General features: G+C 38.9%; 1 protein-coding gene across 1 annotated transcript in view; it reads right to left on the bottom strand.

Annotated features, from left to right (window-relative positions):
- Positions 1 to 20,035, bottom strand: part of dock4b (dedicator of cytokinesis 4b) — an 86,316-nt gene that overhangs the window by 30,749 nt on the left and 35,532 nt on the right. The window contains exons 7-22 of the mRNA XM_079624217.1: positions 18,725 to 18,809; positions 15,971 to 16,122; positions 12,900 to 12,981; positions 12,759 to 12,819; positions 12,527 to 12,659; positions 11,660 to 11,748; positions 9,385 to 9,510; positions 6,876 to 7,000; positions 6,517 to 6,679; positions 5,557 to 5,663; positions 4,294 to 4,447; positions 3,961 to 4,058; positions 3,770 to 3,853; positions 3,584 to 3,684; positions 1,230 to 1,311; positions 765 to 935 (exon numbers count right to left, since the gene is read on the bottom strand). Coding sequence (XP_079480343.1) covers positions 765 to 935; positions 1,230 to 1,311; positions 3,584 to 3,684; positions 3,770 to 3,853; positions 3,961 to 4,058; positions 4,294 to 4,447; positions 5,557 to 5,663; positions 6,517 to 6,679; positions 6,876 to 7,000; positions 9,385 to 9,510; positions 11,660 to 11,748; positions 12,527 to 12,659; positions 12,759 to 12,819; positions 12,900 to 12,981; positions 15,971 to 16,122; positions 18,725 to 18,809 — 1,813 coding nt within the window. The remainder of the gene's footprint in view (positions 1 to 764; positions 936 to 1,229; positions 1,312 to 3,583; positions 3,685 to 3,769; positions 3,854 to 3,960; positions 4,059 to 4,293; positions 4,448 to 5,556; positions 5,664 to 6,516; positions 6,680 to 6,875; positions 7,001 to 9,384; positions 9,511 to 11,659; positions 11,749 to 12,526; positions 12,660 to 12,758; positions 12,820 to 12,899; positions 12,982 to 15,970; positions 16,123 to 18,724; positions 18,810 to 20,035) is intronic.

The following is a 20,035-nucleotide window of genomic DNA, read 5'->3' as shown; positions in this document are numbered from 1 at the left end:
AAATGACAAAATAAAGCAGACTGACTTTTTGAAAGCTGGATTTGCAACCAAAACGTGCAATACATGTCCCATCACTGATGCTGTGGAAAAAACCACAGTTCTGTCTATTTTTCCCACTTCCCTATTATCTAGAGTCTTCCCTAGAGTTACTTATAATCTTGCTGCGCCTTCATTATCTCACTTTTTCCATCTTCTTTTCATCCTTATCCTCTATATTCATTTAAAATGTTTCTTTCTCTCATTAAATACCAAAGCAATCCTTTCTCTGGACGTATTGGTCTTTCTCTTTCAAAGGCTGTGCATGGGCTGCCGTCCACCATCTGAGGCTCTTTGTAGAACACGGCAGAACATCAAAACAAACTCGCACCAAGGCTCGAACAAAAGCCCGAGTGACGGGCAATAGAACACGCTCTCGCATTCAGCTCAGGGAAGTCGGAAATATTTGCGGGAGACTTCAAATGATTTGCCTGAATTTAGGGGGGAGCATTCAAAACCACCTTTGTACGACATTCTCCATGAAATATGAATGATCCAACTTTAAAGGGTGAAATGTCTGTCAAAATCATCCACTTTGTAGCAAATCTTTCCCTCCCGGGTCAAAAAGACCCGACGCCCTTTTTTTTTTTGTCCAGAAAGCTTCTCATTTAATTTTGATAATATTTTTTTCTATTGTGCCACATGAGCACCACAGTATGTTACGAACCATGGCTCAACTATACAGTTGAAATAGTTTTTCAATATAAACAGATCGCGTTCTCTCTCACCTGTGTCTGTGTGATGGGCCGCGAGCCCTTGCTCTCCTGCGAGAGGAAGAAGCGGATGGACATGAAAAGCTCATGCATACAGCAGCGGAACTCCTCCTCGCTCTGTCCGCCTGTGGCGAGGGCAAACAGCCGGCGCGACTGGATAATATACTTAAAAATATACTCCGTCGCCTAGGAAACCAAGAGAACAGCAGATCTGAGCACAGAGCGCAACATAAAAGCAGTGTATTTAAGAATGTATGGGCTGTGTGAACTAATGTGATGTGGAAGTCGTAGCGGCCCGGAGCTAACCATTCCTGAGAAAATGAATATTCAGTACATTACGAATATAAAGTGCATTTGTGGTTGCACAAAATCAGGAGATGGGGGGACAGTAATGACAGACTCTAAATATCATTATGATAAGCAGAGAGCGAGAAAAGACGTGTAGTCTGAAGTAGAGAAGGATTGTGCAAGGGCTCTCACCTTTAGCACCTGTTGGATGTGTTCCTGACGGTCCGCTTCAATAATGCGGTCCACGTACCACTTCAACACCTTGATCAGATCCCTGGCAGAAACACAAAATGGTGTAAAACTAACCATCTACAGGACATAGATCTGTTTGTTAGGGATAATTGAAAGCATTTATGGAGAGATTCATAATGGAAAGCAATCTGACCTTTTTCTGAATAGGATTTATTGCACTATTGACAAATTAACTACTGTACTAGGTCTATAAGAAACTGGGTTTTTTGCCATTTTTATGGATAAAAAAAGAAAGTAAGTGTTGGCAGAAAATGATCGCAAGCAGAAGTAGGGTGCAATGAGCAAATCAGGATTCAAACTTGCGTTGTCTGTATGAGCGCCGCAGCTCAGGGCAAACACTAAGCCATGGGTCTGATAAGATCAATCGTGTTTTGTGTCTTTTTTTCAAAGCGTTAGCATTCTAGAAAAGCACTTGGCTTAATTTTGGATTTCAAATAATTAATAGTACTTATAGGAACGCATAAAATGCTATTTTAAGTGATGCCATGATACTGCAGGGAAATAAAATAAACGTTTTAAATCGCAGAGTATCGCAATAGCTCATGTACTGTACCATACAAAAATAGTACTGCAATAGCATCATATGGTGAGATCACTGGTAATTTCCATTGTGATTTCCTAGCATTGCAGTGAGAAGTAGAAAGAAAGTGACGTCCACTGCAGTGGAGCAAACTAAGTATGAGAAGAAAGATCCTGTGCTGATCTTCTATTGTTCTGCAAGTATGCGGTTACATGCTTTCTCAGAGTCTAAAAATCACAACAAAAGGAGAACTGAAAATCAGAACGGAAGAAATTTTAAATGAAAGAGCATGACGAAACACATTTGCACCAGTGAGCTAGAAATAAAAAGATGCATCTAAAGACCCCATGAAACTGCAGCTTTGTGGTCCATGTCTATTAGCTATATAACAAAATGAACTTTTTGCACATTAACATTTTAAAAATGTACAGTCTCATTTTAATTTGTGATCTTTTGGCTGTGTTTTATCCTGTCCAGTTTTGAAGATAATTGGTTGCGTAATATGCATATTGGATAACTGTGTAGGCTGTAATGTTGGCTGATCTCTAACCCAGATGAATGAACATGCAGTAAAATTGAGTGTTTATCGAGTGAAGAAGTCAGGTTTCAAGAGAGCTGTGAACAAAAGTCCTGTTGTCTGTGTGTGGACAAAAACAAACTATACAATGACCCTAAAAAAGTATTTGGGCACTTCAGCCACATTTATCAAATATCTTGCATAACATAACAAAATATCAAACCATTAAGTGGCATTTGTTTAAGTGAAAAACAGCACAAGCACACTTCACAAGCATTTCACAAAAACATATGTGAACTTTTCAGTGTATTTACATAAATCTGTGTTGCAATTTCACATCAATGGCTCTTATTCGGCCATCCTGACCAGTGTGCATTACAAGTAGCATGCATTGAGTAATCAGATAACTTTTTTAATTCTGTTTAATTAACTCTTTCGCCGCCATCGATGGAATTTTCCCGGCTTTCCATTTTTTACTTTTATATAGTAGGGGGGCGCTATTACGTATTTTCTTAAAGCGTACTGAATATCCAGATCAAAAGGAGCAGAAACCAGCGATAAAAGCATTGCTTATGCACATTGTAGTCTTTAAAAAAAGGGTTAGGGTTAGGATTTTCTCAGCTTGTTGATTAAAATGTTGCTTTTTTATGAAACTTACCCACATTCAAGTGTGGATAAAAAAAGCATGCATGAAGCTAGAATTAAACAAGTTTTTCTTTCTTTTGATATATTGAACGTTCAGATATGCATACAACAAAATATTCTTGGGGCCATGAAATGTTTGTGAAAATTATCAAAAATGCTGGCAACTTTTAAAAAATAGTGGTGGGGAAATAGTTAATTTGCTTAGACAATTTTAAACTACTGTATTAAAATGATCTCTCTTCTCCATAAAAAGTACAAAATAAACGAAACACATTACATTAAACTTTCAATAAAAAGAGTTGTACAGTAGGTAATATAACCCATAAATGTTAAGAGATCTATTGTATGGCATACATGGCTTTAAGGGATCAGGAAATATTCTAAGTAGACAGAATGTAATAATACTCTAAATGTGTTTTTTAAAAGAAAATGAAGGTGTATGCTATATAGACTTAATGAATTTACTGCTAAGTAACATAATTAGTTACATTTTTAGGGAGTTACACAATATTGTAACACATTACTTTTAAATGTAACTTTCCTCAACACTGATCCTGACAGTTGAATGCTTCAAATTTCTGGACAGAGTGAAACACTGAGTGTTTAATGTACCTGTATGACAGGGCTCCTGCAAAGTGGCCTTCAATGTAGGTGTCCATGACTGGTTTAAAATGCTGGAACTTGCTATCCTGGAGCAAGTTTATAATGTGCACCTAAAATACAAAAATGCATATTGACAATAAGCAAAATGTAATTTCATTGTCCTGTATTGTGCCAGAAATCAGGGTCTTTACCTACCAGAGAATCAAACACCTTAAGTGCATATTTCTGTGAGCTCTCGTCCAAAATGCCGAAAAGCGTGTCCAGTGTATCCTGTAAAAACTGATAAAAGATATTTGACTGTATTAGTAAAGTGCACCAATTAGGGCAAAGGTTACTATGATTGACATGTTCATTAACCAACAGCATGGCTCTGAAGTGCAGCTGACCTTAACTATTTCTGAGCCATCGATCTCTTTGAGTTTAGAGAGGCTTTCAGTGATTCTCTCCGGATGGGCTCTCCACTTCAGTAAGTCCAGCATGTCACCTGCAGGAAAAATGATTATTGTTATGACATGCCTTTTTTATTTTGTCAGGAAACAGACTTTGCCAAACCCTGCTTGCAACCGCCCAAATATTCCCATGTTCTGTGATGCATCAGGTTGGGTGTTGCTACATATCAGCTATTATGCCAAGAAAACTTCCAAATAGAGGGAAAAAAAGTATCCCGTATGGCGAGACACAGACACACACACACACACACACACACACAAGCACATTACCGTTCTGAGTGAGTTTGGTAGAACAAAGGAATGAAGTTATCCACAGGGATTCCTTAGTGCCTTTCACAGTTTGGTTGTTGCCAGGCAGATTTGATTTCGAGAAGGGCAGTTTGAGGTAGCGAGCACAGTCTTGCAGGTTAGCGTTCTCCTCACACTGTAAAACATGCATGAAAAAAGATACTACTTAGTTCACCCAAAAGGGCAGCGTGAACATTTTGCAAAGCATCTTCTTTTGTGTTCCACAGAAGGCATAAAGTCACATGGGATTTCAAAAACAATGACGACATTAGTTTTATTTTTGGGTGGACCATTTCTTTAATTAGCATCATGCAATCGCTCCACATTCAGTCAGCAGTTCTTTTGCCTCCAGCAGAAATGCAAACAGCTGACTTTTTATTTCTTTTTTTATCATTTATCTTACTCAAAGTGCTACACGCAAGTGGTCAGCAGAACTGTGAGCAAATGCACAAGGACCGTATGCTGTACATGACCAGTGACACGGCACAACAGTGATCTCTAGTGTGCTGCATTGAGACTTGTGTGTAAACGCTGAAACAAACCGCCCTATTTTAGCATGTGTAAATAGGCCACGAGTAGCTCTGAGTGTCATTCTGGGCCCGTATATACAGTATGGACTAAGCCTCTCAAATTTTATTTCATATATACTAATAAAAGTTATTGCATGTGTTCTACGTGGTTCGATTTAAATAGGACACATAGAAAATGGGATTTGAATTGCTATTTTTAAATAAAAGACAACATAGACATTACTAAGCTGCAAAAATTAGCTTTTTGGAAATTGGCACATTATCATTGTTGTATTATCATTATAAAACTTGTCTTTTATTCATTCAGAGGCTTTTTGAATGAATTAATGTTTATAACAACTACTAATGGAGTGTGAGGAGTGACAGTACAACATGACACAAATAACAGCAGCACTTTGCGTGTGCATGTGTGTTTGTGACCTCTTTTAAGCCTGCTAAATGCAGAAACACTTCAACAGTCTGCAATTACCAGAGCTGTGCCCGAAGCATGCTCTTAAATTGGGTGTGCCTCAGGGATGTGTTCTCCGACACGGTTATTTAACTCTTACACTTTTTAATAAGGAAGCACTTTTTCAATTCAAGGCTTTTTATTAGGCTCAAAGGAACATGCAGAATGAAATGCATGTCAGCCAGGACAATTTGTCATTTGACATACTGTGGCTCTTGAAATTGCATTTGTTGCAGAAAAGTCAACGAAATATTTTGACAGCTGTACCTTATGAACGATGAGCTCGTGAGTGCCGTCGGGCAGAGTCCGCCCATCTTCCTGCATTAGAGGAACGAATGAGAATCCGAAGAGCTTCTTCTCCCCCTTGTCTTTCGCTGGAGAACACAAACACTGTACATTACATGTCAGCTTATTCTTTTAAAACATACTCGATGCTCACCCGGGTTGCAGATTGAGGACAGGCAATATGAACAATGTGGAATTAACAATGGACTCACGCACTCACGCACTCACTCACTCACTCACTCACTCACTCACTCACTCACTCACTCACTCACTCACTCACTCACTCACTCACTCACTCACTCACTCACTCACTCACTCACTCACTCACTCACTCACTCACTCACTCACTCACTCACTCACTCACTCACTCACTCACTCACTCACTCACTCACTCACTCACTCACTCACTCACTCACTCACTCACTCACTCACTCACTCACTCACTCACTCACTCACTCACTCACTCACTCACTCACTCACTCACGCACTCACTCACGCACGCACTCACTCACGCACTCACGCACTCACGCACTCACGCACTCCACCAAAACCAGCATAAACCAGAATGGAAAGACATACTGGTCTATCATTTCTTGCAGATGATTTGAGGTGTATTGGTGTACAGGAAGTCTATACAACTGATAAATAAAGCACTGACTCAAGCACATATCTCTATGCTTAACTTGGACGTATTTGCATAAAAAATGTCCCATATTAATCAAAATTCCTTGATGATTATACTTACCCACTAGTGATCTGACTCACACAGTTCAGTTCTTTCATTTGAAATTCAGCTAATTTAACTTCCTCCCTCAAGCTCTGCTTCTACTAAGCGTGGGAAATACCGTCTTGCCTCAGCCTTATGTATTATGTGAATATTAAAAGCATCATAAACTGAGGAACAAAAAGAACAATGTCTTTTCTAAGCAGTGTCGGACTTACTGGAACAATGGCGGAACTCGAAGCGGACGTGAGAGCCGCGGAACATGTCGACAGGGATGGGAAGCTTGATTAGCTCTGCCCATCGCGGGCTGTTGTTGTGGTAAAGCACGAAAGTGTGATACTCGTCTCCGCCCGGCTCACCCGAACCCACGGCCACAAACCCCTGTAGAGAGAGAGAGTCAACAGACACGGAGTGAGTGAGGATACGGAAAACCACAGACCGCTCACCTCTCCAACTCGATGGCTGTTCATCTATGTCAGACGTTGATCAGCTTTTCACTTTATATTACCTGGTATCCAAGATCATGTATATTTATATGTAATCAAGTGGAACAAGGAACATTTATCAGTCTAAAAACCTTGAGAATCTGTCCATCGACGTCCAGCGCGTAGGCGGTGACTTCCACGTTTCTCGCCACGCTCTTCCCTCCCTTCTCAAACTCGCCCTTCTCCAGTGTGATGTATAGATCATTTCGCATCTCACCTTTAGGAAAAGAAAAGATAGAACAGTTGTATGATGCCATAAATGCAAAAAAACTGGGACACCAGAAATCCATCCAAAAAAAATGAAGAAGCTTCTCAGTAATCTACAGAAACCTTGTATCTCCATATTTCAGCTTTTTTTTTTTCGTAAATCATTACTATTGGTCAGTCTTTACATCTGTACTTGGGATATGCAAATTATTGACCAATGAAAAGTATTACAAAAAACATTGTATCTCCCTTGGATCCTCAAACTGTCAGTTAAACCTCATAACTCCACCCGCCTCTATTGTGAATCAAGTGCCACACACATTTTGGACCGTCTCTGCTTGTTTGCAATGCAAGGGTAAATAAAGAACTGGTTCTTTCAACAAGTACAGCATTTTCTTTACTCAAGAAACACTAAATATATCTAATGACGTACAAAACACATATTTCCAAAATGATCTATCCAAAAACTTTGTAACTCCTTTTGAGCTTGATTTTGGTCAAATGAAAAGTAGCAGTTTTGGACACACGAGGATTCTGCCCGACAGCGATGACATATATAATTTTTTATAAAAAGTTGAGACCATTTTCTAGAGTAAATCTGGGTTAAAGGCTTTGATCAGTGACTCTCAGTTTCACTTTAACTGGGTTCAAACTTGCAACTGTTCACAATCTAGATCCCACATTAAGATTTTGCGCCAAAAGTGCATTTTCGGCATGGATTTTCAATGTTAAAGTGAAACTACGTGTCCCAATGGATGCCTTCACACAGATCGAATGACTTTTTACCATGTACATTGATTTAATGTTGTTTGCTCAGCAGAAAAGCCCACAGACCAATACTTTTTCTCATGTTTTTTTAACTCGAATTGATGCTGAAATGGAAATGCTCTGACATCAATTGAATAGAAATGCAAAAGCACTTCTCTCCTCAACTAGCAACATGATTTGAGGTATCCTTCGAGTCGTAGCACAATTGGTGCAGGTTTAATATAACACCTTTTTCCCCGGTTTCACATACAAGGCTTAAAATAGTCCAAGACTAAAATGCATGTTTGAGCTGGTTTAACTGAAAGCAACTTGCACTGACAAATCTATCTTCAAATATGTCAGTGCCATTGTTTTGTATAAAGTTTTTTTTTTTTCTAAGGCACATTTTATTTAAAAACTACTGAAATGTCCTAATTGAACTATTCTGTGAAATAGTCTGTGAAACCAGGCCTGGGTGCTTGTGGCAAAGCACCACAGACTAATGATAAAGTGTCATCATTATTATGACACAGGAGCATAACTACACTCCTATGAAAGTTCATCCCTCCCAAACGTCCTCAGCAGGTACATCCTGTGACTCTAATAAACCCCGCTATGAATGATTAGCAAAAACACACATATTCTCGATCACACAGGAAACGCAACTACATATTTTGCACCTTGTCATTTTTCACCGACCGGCTGTGCCTCGACAACCACATGAGCGTGCACATTTTCACATTTGTAGATGCAAATGTTACGGCCAACAGTAGGTCACACACACATTTCATGATGTACCAGTTCTTATTCGCCCATGTAGAGGAAACAAGAACATTCCTGAGACTATGTTGGATTATTTTGCACACATAAAATGCACTGTGGGACACATTTTAAAGCATTGTAGCTTTTGCAAATAAAGGGGACAAAGAGTTTCCGCCACCTAAACCACCAAGCGGAGGAAGTATGGGTTCCTGTGCGTGTGTGTGTGTGTGTGTGTAATACAATTAAGTGTGTGCAGTCCTATTTCAAGACGCAACTTCAAACCAGTAGTCATGCCAACTAATGTCCATATGACAGTTGCTGTGGCAACAATCAGATATATATTTTTAAAAAAATCACAGTGAGTTTCCTGGAAGATCAGAAACAGAACTGGTGAATGAGAATGACCATTGCGAGAATATGCACAACCACAACCACACACACACGCGCTGAAAAAAAGAGGGAAGATCAGCCTACAGCAAAGGACTAATAATGAATCCGGCAGCCATAAGGCACAGTTACTGCCAGTGATGGCACATTCATCCAGGAGACAGGCTGCTTGTGCAACCAAAACATCTGGGTCAGTTGTGGAAAGACGGAGAGTGAAAATAGTCTGATGCATGCTGCACAAAACACAGCAAGAGCTTCTCAAACTTGCAAGCTATAATCCGATTGGCTGACTTTGTGCAATTTCTAATTATTATGAGTCGAGGTGTGTTGGATTGTATCAGTCTGACAAGAAAAGTCACGTTTGTCAAAGTACTGAGCATGCCAAGAAGAGCAAATCAGCCGGCAGGCTAACACTTGTAGCAGATATTTGAGATTTGTCGCAACAGAGCCTTTCTAGAATATAATGACTAAGTAAATTAGTTATTGTTTTATTTTCACCTGGCATGATGACATCAGAGAAGCCCAGTTTTTTGGTTATGGACACTCCTCTGGCGAAAAGGACCATATATTCTCTCCGCAGCTGTTCAATGTCACCGTGCAGCAACTGGAGTGCCACCGCCAGACCTGGATTGAACACACACACATCAAATATTCATATTTATTCTTAAACAAAGAGAGCATAATATGAGATAATTACAGATGATTATTCACAGCTTTCTCAAATCACTTAATGAATGGATCTTCGCCCAACAGACTGACACCAAGAAAACTTCTCTCCTGCACATAATGAATATTCAAAGGTATTCACTGAAGAGAGGACATGATGAATATTCATTAGAAAGCTCTGGATATAATAATCCTCCCACATTCTACTCTCTCCGTTTGACAGGATGTGATGAGATTTGGCAGAGTTTCTGGTTCACATTTAAGAGGTTTAAATTGCGGTACTTGTGACAATTGTATTGTGAAAGTTATGTGATGTACTGTAAAAACACACTATCAGTCCTTTCTGTCACACTTCTAAACACATAAAACAGAAATCGATCCATATCGCCATCATCGTATCATCATCTCACAAGTCCTTTCCAACCACCTTCAACCTATTTTCCTCATTTCCCAAAAGATGCCTTGACTTCTCTGCCCAGAGTTTTGCTGAGCTTTGGGATGGAAAACAATATAATAGCCCATCGGTACATGACAGTGCAATGATTAAGCAAGCATGTATCAGGCTCTGTGCTATTGCAGCTCTTAATGATGTTCTGAAGCAGTGCCGAGGTTGATCATGAACTGTCTGGCACATACTCAATGGCAATGGCTTTATGCTGTATAATCGCCGTTTGATGGCACAGGGTCAGAGAAGTGCTGTTGGAGAATTATTCAATTACTGAGCTCGCACAAAGTCTCCATTAATCACACAGACAGATTCAGACCGTGTACATGGGAATTGAGCCAAACTAAACCTACCCAAATAGAAATGTTACGTTAACAGCCAGCACTTTGCCGCAATTAGAAATTTCCATGCAAATGATTTACATCTGAATGCATAGTCACAATATAAGCTAGATTAATTTCTGGGTGTCAAGGTTAAACGTAAAACGAATGCACATGTTAAAATAAAATAAAATAAAATAAAACAAAACAAAACAATAAAATTGGAGTTTGACAAGCACTAAAAACTATATATTGACTGATCTCTAATGTAACATTGCGCCTTAATTATAGTCCAATTATAGTTTAATTCCACTATCATAATCACTCTATCTAAAAAGGTCCTGATAAAGCGGTTTCTTTGTCCTGTTCAGCATAACTGATGTGGTAGAGATTAATCTATAAAAATAAAAATAAACAGCATGGCTGATGAGTGTGTCTCTCAGTGCATGAGCAGGCGTTTAACAAAGCTGCATTGAATAATGTCATATATTAGAAGAAATCATATCTTCATTGATTCAGATCAAATTTAGCAAGATGGTACTTTTGTGAGCATTATTGTTCATTGTCTGGTGTGCTGAAGAACGTGTCGAATAAATTAAATAATTGATGTATTCCCTGGCTTTGCAGTGTGATTGCTCAACATCTAACGGATGCGGAGGTGCTGCGTGCAATTACGAGCTCCTCACAGAAAATGCAGAAATCGCAAAAAAAAATCTGCAAATCAACCATCTGGATACTTGTGCTTCTTTATGTGCAAATCTTTTTTTCCCTGCCGAAATGAAATGTATTACCATTTTTGGATAAGCCACCCTGAGGGTCTTTTCATGCGTCTTTAGATCTAAAATTATTAACTTCGAAGTCATCATGCAAATTAGGTTTCTGGGAGAGCCAAGCATCTTTATACCACCGCCAGATATGCTGGCAAACCGCGTACACAAGCATTATGCTGAAATGGGGGTATTTCATTTACTTTTGAAGGTTTTATTTTCCCTAAAGTCCATTTATAATGTTTATTAAAGTTTCATGCACTAAAAACAGTCTTAATTGGGGTTTTCATGACCATTTCCAGCCTCTCTCTGACATTTAAAGGCTATTTTGTTACTGTACCTTTAAGACTCATGTAAATTACCTGTTATAATTGGCTAACCTATTTTGTATGTACAATGAGTCCCCAACCAAGTTGCTGGACATTAAATTAGGTGTTGATATGTAACCATGGGCAGTCTTATGTTAATATGGTTGCAGTTGTGATGTCATAACCATGGTAATTTATGATCCGTTTATGCAGATTGTTTTCAATAAGTGACTTGACTCAATCTCAAGGTTGTGGCAGCTTCATTACCTGTGTTCGAGCCTGAAAGGTTGTATCTGGAGTTGACTTTTTTGATGATGTTGTCGTGAGTTTGACTCCAATCGCTCTCTGTGTTGCAACTGCAAAAAAAAACAAAAAAAAACAGAGGACAATCAGCGTACCGGATTCAATCACACAGCCACACAGATATAAAGCAATCACATTAACAGCCCAGAGGACTGGCCACGAGCCAGCTGATAATGTGTGAGTGTCAACCATCAAAGATCTCGAGCCAAACACAGCTGTCTGTGTCTGCCCTCCAGTGCAAAGTAGGCCACACTATTGCTTTTGTATTTCAGGCACCAATTCTTTAGATAAAAATCATTATAAAAATGTCTCCCAAACACAGAAAACATCCTAAAATTTGAATGGGGAAAACACCTTTTTGGAGTCTCCATTACCCCTTGGATGTAGACATTAGCCAGTGCATTAGCCAGTGGCATTTGCAAAGCAAAAAAAGAAATACAATAAAAGCATTATAAATATATAATATCATATATAATTCAAGTCAAAATCAAATCAAACAAACCACAAAACATGAAAGAATTCTGTGTGAAAAACTTCTGACTTCTTCTGCAATGTACATGGCCATTTATGTACAGTTTCTTTTTTTTTTAGGTGTTTCATGCCATCCTCTATTATTTTTAGGCCTGGAAATAATTAAAAAAAATTCCCTTCTAACTACAGGGTTTTCATTATTGTAGAAATTCATTGGTAGAGCAAATGAAAATTATGGTGATCAGTCAACCTCAATCAATCCAACCAATCAGGGAAAAGAGTTGGTCTGAATCCAGGAAGTCAAACTTGGCTGTTTTCACGGTCCGTGGTGTGTGTGTGTGTGTGTGTAGGGTCACTTACGCATAGACCTTCAGCAGGTGGTCGTCTTTGGAGTCAGCAGTGAGGAGATCAGCGATGCTGACCACAGCACAGCCGAACGGACGCCTGTATTGCACATTACACGTGTTCTTCTTCTCTCCTGCACCCATCCTCCCTACACACACACACACACACAAAACAATCAGCGCTCATCACATGCCTGCAGGGTCTTTGGCATCGGTAATTATTCTGTGGAGACAATATCGGCTTTTACCAATCCTAATGATGTGTACAACAATATACACGTCTTTTCTCAGGTCGCCGCTTCCCAGATCCTGAATAAAACAAACAAAATTTAATCAACTCCGATTACTCCGCATGATTAGTCTGGGAGTGATTTCATCTCAACACTCACCACAAAAAGTGTGCATTGTCTCTCGGTCTTCTCGGGAAACTTGGGCAGACCATTTTTATTTAGTTTAACAAAGAACCTTTCACTGCAAAACAAAGAGAGCGCGAGAGAAATACTTTCATTATATATTGATTGTACATTATATACAAAGGCAGTTTAAAAACACAAAGAATTCGATTTTTAAGGACCAAATACAGTGTGTAACATTTTTTGGAACCGATTCAAAAGACAAATTCACTTTGCCTAATCAAATATTTACCAAGCATATGCCATACATAAAACGGTTCATCATAACAGATGTTGAACTGTCAATGAAACCAGACAAAACAATATTTCAAGACATTACCATGCAATACCATGTTTTTGTACCATATACATGTTTAACTATGCACTACAATAATACCATGTATACCATGGTGATACTATGTTATTTGCATATACAATGGCATTATCATGATCTTGGATATGTACAAAGAAAATGAAATGTACGGCATTACATACAAATTATTTTTTTATAATAACAATGGTAATACAAAGTTTACTGGACACATACCATGCTAATTTACTTCTTTTTTTGGGACATGTACCATGGTATATACAAGTACATCTGGTACAATCACGGTGCTACCGTACTTTTTTGTAAAACAAAAACAAATTGTAGTTCCCGAGGTGACCATCATCTTGATGCATACGCTTTATTTGAAGTAACTTTAGTTCTTTTGTGTTTTTGAATATATGTATCCAGCTAATTAAATAAATGTAGTGTAAACCATGAGGGAATCTGCCAGCTGTCAATACAAGGCAATATTGGGACAGACACGTGTCCGTAACCGACTGACCTCATAATCCAATGTATCCCAACAGGAACAATAGCTGGCAATAGATCGAACAAAACTTACGCATACAATCCGCTCAGGAAAATACAGGCATTCATACACACACTTGTATAAAAGCAGCCCTTCACACAAACACCATGTTAATTAACTCAGCATTGTTGCGATCCCAGCGTCCCATCACCAGAGGCAGGAGCACAAAGGCTGTTCTGGCCTTTGACACACAGCTGCAGGGCTGCGATCGCTTTCTGGAGAGGCGTCTGTGGACACTGGGATATTCCTATCGGCAGACATCACGCCCGCATTTCACAGACACACAGACGGGCGGCTTCTTCACTCTCGCCCGGCACATCACAGAGAATTTGATATTTCCTCCCTTGATGCCAGGGATTTTAACACGACAAGTTCAAATGGGACACCGATACGACCCCCACGCCTCCCTCCGGACGCGGCTGGATAAATCGACACGGATGGAAACGTGATCCCTGTATGTCTGGCTGGATAAATTAACCATGCCACAAAATGGTCCCATGGGAACGGAGGGGGAGCCGTTTTACCCAGAAGGCTGTCAATCAGCACTTTGTACACATCCTGTGGCAGAAATGAGGAGAAACACAGATAGACTCTTTCTCTCCCACATGCTTCACACACACACACAGACACACAAGCTTTTGGTTGCAGCGTTCAAACTGTCTAAATAAAACTGAACACAAACAGCAACCTCGTCTTTTTGTAACAGCGCTCGCAGACCGTGCCCCACTACACGAGATGGGCATAACTGGTAACATGAGCTGCCTAACACCAGGACTGATAATGAATCACTCGATTCTGTGGGATCAGTACAAGTAAAGCTGCATGAAAAATTAATAAATGAAAAATAAAGAAAAAGAAAAGAAAAAAAGAAAATAATTCCACGTTGACCATGTAAATATACAAACTGGCATAATAATGTAATAATTACTTTAAATTATTAATATTATTATCATTATTCTGTATGCATAGTGCATTATTATTATTTAAATAAAAGCATACATTTACAAGTGTAATGAAACCATATAGTTAGTTTGGATTATGCATCCAAAATCATAGTACACCAAAAATAGAATAAAAAATAAATAAAAAGTTTTCGACAATTTTTGACAATTGACGGTGATCATTTTAATTAAAGAAAAATGCCAAAGGATGTAAAAAAAATATATATATTTGGTTACATATATTAACCTAAAAGTATTAATTTAGCAAGATGCTAAATTACAGACACATGTAAAGAAAATATAAGGATGCAACAAAATGGTATATCTCCAAATATATTCATATAGTTTCATTACATACTCAGTGTGTACTTTCTCCATCAACAGCACATTACATTACACTGTCAAATATTCAAATTGGGATCCAGCCCTAGTGATTCCCTATTCACTGCAGTTGTGTGGATCTGGGCAGCACTGGGATTAAATCCACAGGACCTGTCATCGCTGGACATTGAACAGATTTGAAGCTGCAGGCAGCAGGCTAGTCTGACAAAAAGTGAGTGCCACCCCTCCATATGAAAAAAAAAAAAGACAAATAATTAACTGGAAATCAGCCATCTAACCAGGTAGGGACATCGTTGATGGATCAGGGCCACATTAATATTCTCCTTCATGACTATAGACTGATGGAAATACTCCAATCAATGAATAGAGGGAAAACACGGAGACAATGTGAGCAAACGCCACAGAGCAGCTGCTGAGACGGTTAGAGACTGTAATTAACTATTAGATGATATAAACACAGGTACACACACACACACCATCTGAAGGCTCTCACAGCCTCAACTGCAGGTGTGTTTCCCTGATGAAAACTGTTTATTTGTTTTTCATCTGTCTGGCAGAGACCGGGACAAACACAGGAGGAAGCACACATAATGAGGTTATGATTGAAGAGCACGTCCTGGTTCAGGAAAACACAAATAGGACATTTTTCCACAAAAGGAAGACTTTTCTTTACAACAACGCTACAAAAACAGCTTCAAATACATAACTAATAAATAACCAATAAATCTATTTATCAAAGAATCTTGAAAATCTTGTGAAGCACAACTGTTTTCAACATTGGTAATAATAAGAAATGTTTCTTGATCAGCAAATCAGCATATTAAAAAACATTGAACAATCTTACAGACTCTAAACTTTTTAACGGTAGTGTATGAGCTGACAAATCACACAACCATATACTGTACATGAATAGTTAGATGCTCACCTGAGCGGTTTGTTCTCTCGACTATCATAGATAAAGAAGAAGACCTCCAGTTCTTCACCCAGGTTTGAGCTCATCAGACTCTTCAAATGGACAAACATGTGATGTGTGCTGACAGGAGTCGGGGTTTCTTTCTTCCGGTGCCGATGCTCCATCTATCCATTCCAACACATAGAGATTATTACATGTGATGCAACCATTTTTCAAAGGAGCAAGAGAAAAAAAGCATTCACAATGCATGTAAACACCAAATAAAGCTCTAACTTTGCATTATGTCTTTTTAATACCCAGAAAAGCAGGGAAAGCTGTGCATAACAAGCAGAAATGTATTGGATATTCCATTGAATTCCAGTAGCTCCATGTTCACAGCACGGCTCTTTTACAGCCGGCCAAATCTAATTTGCTTCAGTTATTATGCTCCTTTCTTTGCAATGACACCACAGAGAGCAATGTCAAATGCGCACACACACACAAACACACGTGCACGCACATCACTGCACACATGCTCATTTTAAGTGCACATTCACACCGTTTTTGTGTAACAAACACACTTCTCACTTGGGATTGAGTAGTCGTTGAACCGCACGCTGTGTGAGGACACCGAGGTGTGAACAGGTGTGATGTGAAATATATCAGGACAGTGCATTATGCTCTCTCTGTGATGCTGTGTGTATGCATGAGGACGACATAGATGGACACTAATAAACACTCTTATTTAAAAACTTATAATACTAATGATGTAACCTTTAAGTATTCCTTTCCTTGCTTAATTAGCATTGGAAGTTTTTAAGCAGTAATTACAATTGATGTCTCACAAACCATGTTGAAAACAGAATTTATTTTACTTTATTTTAAGGTGACGTAGTTACCGGTACATTGTACTTACTCAAATAAGTATTTTTTTTACAGTTGTAGCTACATTAATAGTTTTTAAATGCATGAACATAAAAGTAATCATGCATTTTAAGGTAACGTATTTAGCGAGATTCTAACACGTGAAATAGTTGTATTTTTACAATGCATATGTACAAATGTTAAATACTTCAATTGCATCCACAAGTTGGGTTTCAGCTGATTGTAAGGTGATGTGTGATTTAAAACAGAAGCATTTAAGTACATTTAAGTCACCATGAACTTGGAAAATACAAAATGTTTATGGAATACATCTGTGCACGTCATTTTTTTTTTATTCATATGCCCTCAATGTTTAATCTAAATAACTTCCCCTCACTCTTGTCTCTGATTACATGTATACGACACGAGGGCGGGGCAACCTGCCAGTCACATGATCGACCAATAGCAAAACACAGCCATCCAATCAATTCCCGATGGACAAAAGCCAGTCCAGCCCTAAATTTGTTTTATTCGAGAAGCCATTTTACTTAGATATACGTTACAATAGGAAAGAAAAGACTATTGAACTTCCCTTTCATGCCAACTTTAATAAATGAAGAAAGAGAACCAAAGAGAGCAGCAATTCCTCCTTTACAAGAAATTATGTTAACCGAAGCTTTTAATGGGAATGAATAGGCTAAAAAGATAAAGCACAGGAATTTCAATAAAGACTTTATTCCCCGTTTGGCAGGTCGGGTCAGATTACGGAACGGAAGGTTCTAGACTTCTTAAACCGCTTACTTTCACATCAAGAACTCCAAACAAAGACCACCTGTGCCCTGATCAAGCGTGTGTGGGGTAATAATTATCATGAACAATCAACCAAACCAAACCAAAGAGCAAGGGAAAACTCAATGACAATGCGGCATTAAAAAGTGAAAGCAACTATGATTGTCCAATTCATTGCGTATTCATTGTTCTTGGCTAAGTTTTCCCACTCCCAATCTCTCGGTTTCTTTCACACACACACACATTTGTGGTAATGTCTAAATCCTCCAGACTAATTAAAGTGTGTGTGGTGAGACTGGGTGACCTGATTCACTCACACACTATTCATCACAGCACATTGGGTATGTGTCAAAGGTAATGAGCTCCGTCTAAACACACACAAACCGCCATCCTGTTGAGCCTGCTATTCAATCACAGCTAAACTAGACCATCATAGCACAAAATAACCCAAATAAATCAATAACGGTTGCCAAGAACTCATTTACCAACCCCCCACAACCCATTTTAGCTTCGATCGTCATTCATCATAAACACCAGTTCTAATTTTAAATAAAACCTTAAAGATATTTTAATAAAACTGTTACAACTTTTGAGATTCGTGTTCAAATAAAAAAAAAAGTGGGCCGTCAGCAATTTGAATGTTGCAAACATCCACCTTGTGTTTTATCTCACACGCAGCTGATGGCAAAAGTGTGTGTGCCCGCCACATAAACCACAGACAGGGTGCGGTAATGGAGTCCGTCTGGCAGCCGAGGGTCATTACATTACATTACACAGTATGGGGACATTTCAGGTCACGTTTATCCCAAGTAATTCTCCAATGTGCTTCGCATAGCTCAATTATATCACAGCAGAGACTCCCCGCTGTCAACAACCCCTCCGGCTGGCAACCAGACTTCCACATCCATGACGACTGTAATTTTCTACGGCGTATCTTGTCAGTGTGTCTCAGAATTACTGTCATTTTCCCCATAGGGCCTGTTACTCGAGCTGATGGTAGAGCGTGAGGCTTTCATCTTGTGCCTCTTACGTTTAATGGAACGGGATTAAGTGGCTAAATCGGGAAACTTTCTGAGACGATAAACTCTTGAGTCAGAAACGTGGTCGTGTGATAACGCAGCAAAACAGACGTACCAGTCGATAGAGCTCAGTGACGCTGATTTCATCCGGGTCCACCATGCTGAACTCTCTCCTGGGTACCAGGTCCAAACCCAGCTGCCTGTGAAAGGACGGAAACCGTACAGCATTACCAGACTGTGTACAACATATGTCTATGTTAAAGCCTGTTCACAGCAAGGACGATAACTATAAAGGCCCTGTTTACAGCTGGTATTAAGATGCAGTTTGGTCAATCGGACTCATTTCCGTTTACTCCTTTGTCCACTTTCAACCACTTCAGTCCTGATTTCTTTGAGGGGAGGGTCTATGGGCGGGTAAATGTATGGGCTATTTCAGATCTTTCGATCTAATGGACAGAATAAGTTCACGCAATTTGCATATGAACGTGCAAGGAGACAACGGAGAAACATACGGAGAGCAGCAGCTTTTATTTCTGCTATGAAAGCAGCAAGAGTGTTAGAAATCAATCAGGAATGGTGAGAGAGGACATTGTGCTTGGTGAGCTCTTCAAACCAAACTTGGTTCTTCAGCCGATAAAGTTTAAATCCCGTCTGGCTAGTGCTCTTCCCATAATGTTTACATATTAGGTCAGTAGGCGGTCTTTTGTGGCTGTTCAAACGCATTCGACTACATGAACGTTTACACTATGAAAGCAATCCGGCCTAATCCGTTTTTGACTACCTGAAGTGATAGAGAGCGGACAAGCTCAAAACGTTTTAGTCCCCTTTTAAACCTGTTTAGTGCCATCCACTTGTGATCCAATAAACCAAAATGCATCTTAATTCCCGGTGTAAACACGGTCAAAGATATAGTTCTAAAAACCTTTCTAAACATAAAAGCATAGCAGAGTCCACACAGCAATTATAACGGTAATGCCACAGAGAAACAACATCGTTGGAATCACTTTCAGAATGATTTTTTCCAACTGATGAACAATAAAAACATTGACAGCCAATCAGAATTCATCCTGCTTTAGAGAGCTTGAACATTTAAAAGGCAGACGACAAACCTGCAACACATGCTTATAATAAACAATGATATTGTGCGTTGGTCACAGGAATAAATTATATATAAACTACATCTTAAAATATAACACAGTAGAAAACTTATTTTAAATTGTTATAAAATTTCAAAATATTGCTGTTTTACTGTTTTTGTTTTACAGTATTTTATTATTTTTATTGTACAGCCTATAAGTATAAGAAACTTTAAACAAAATATTCAACACTTTTACAGACCCCAAACTTTTGAACAGTAGGGAAATTGAAGTATTCAAAAACAATATTACTTTTTTTTTAAATGATGGTAATAATAACATTTTGGGGG

Source organism: Phoxinus phoxinus, assembly GCF_949152265.1.
Source record: "Phoxinus phoxinus genome assembly, chromosome: 9".
Lineage (NCBI taxonomy): Eukaryota > Metazoa > Chordata > Actinopteri > Cypriniformes > Leuciscidae > Phoxinus > Phoxinus phoxinus.
Note: the sequence above shows the minus strand (reverse complement) of the source record. Positions and strands in the feature narration are given on the sequence as shown.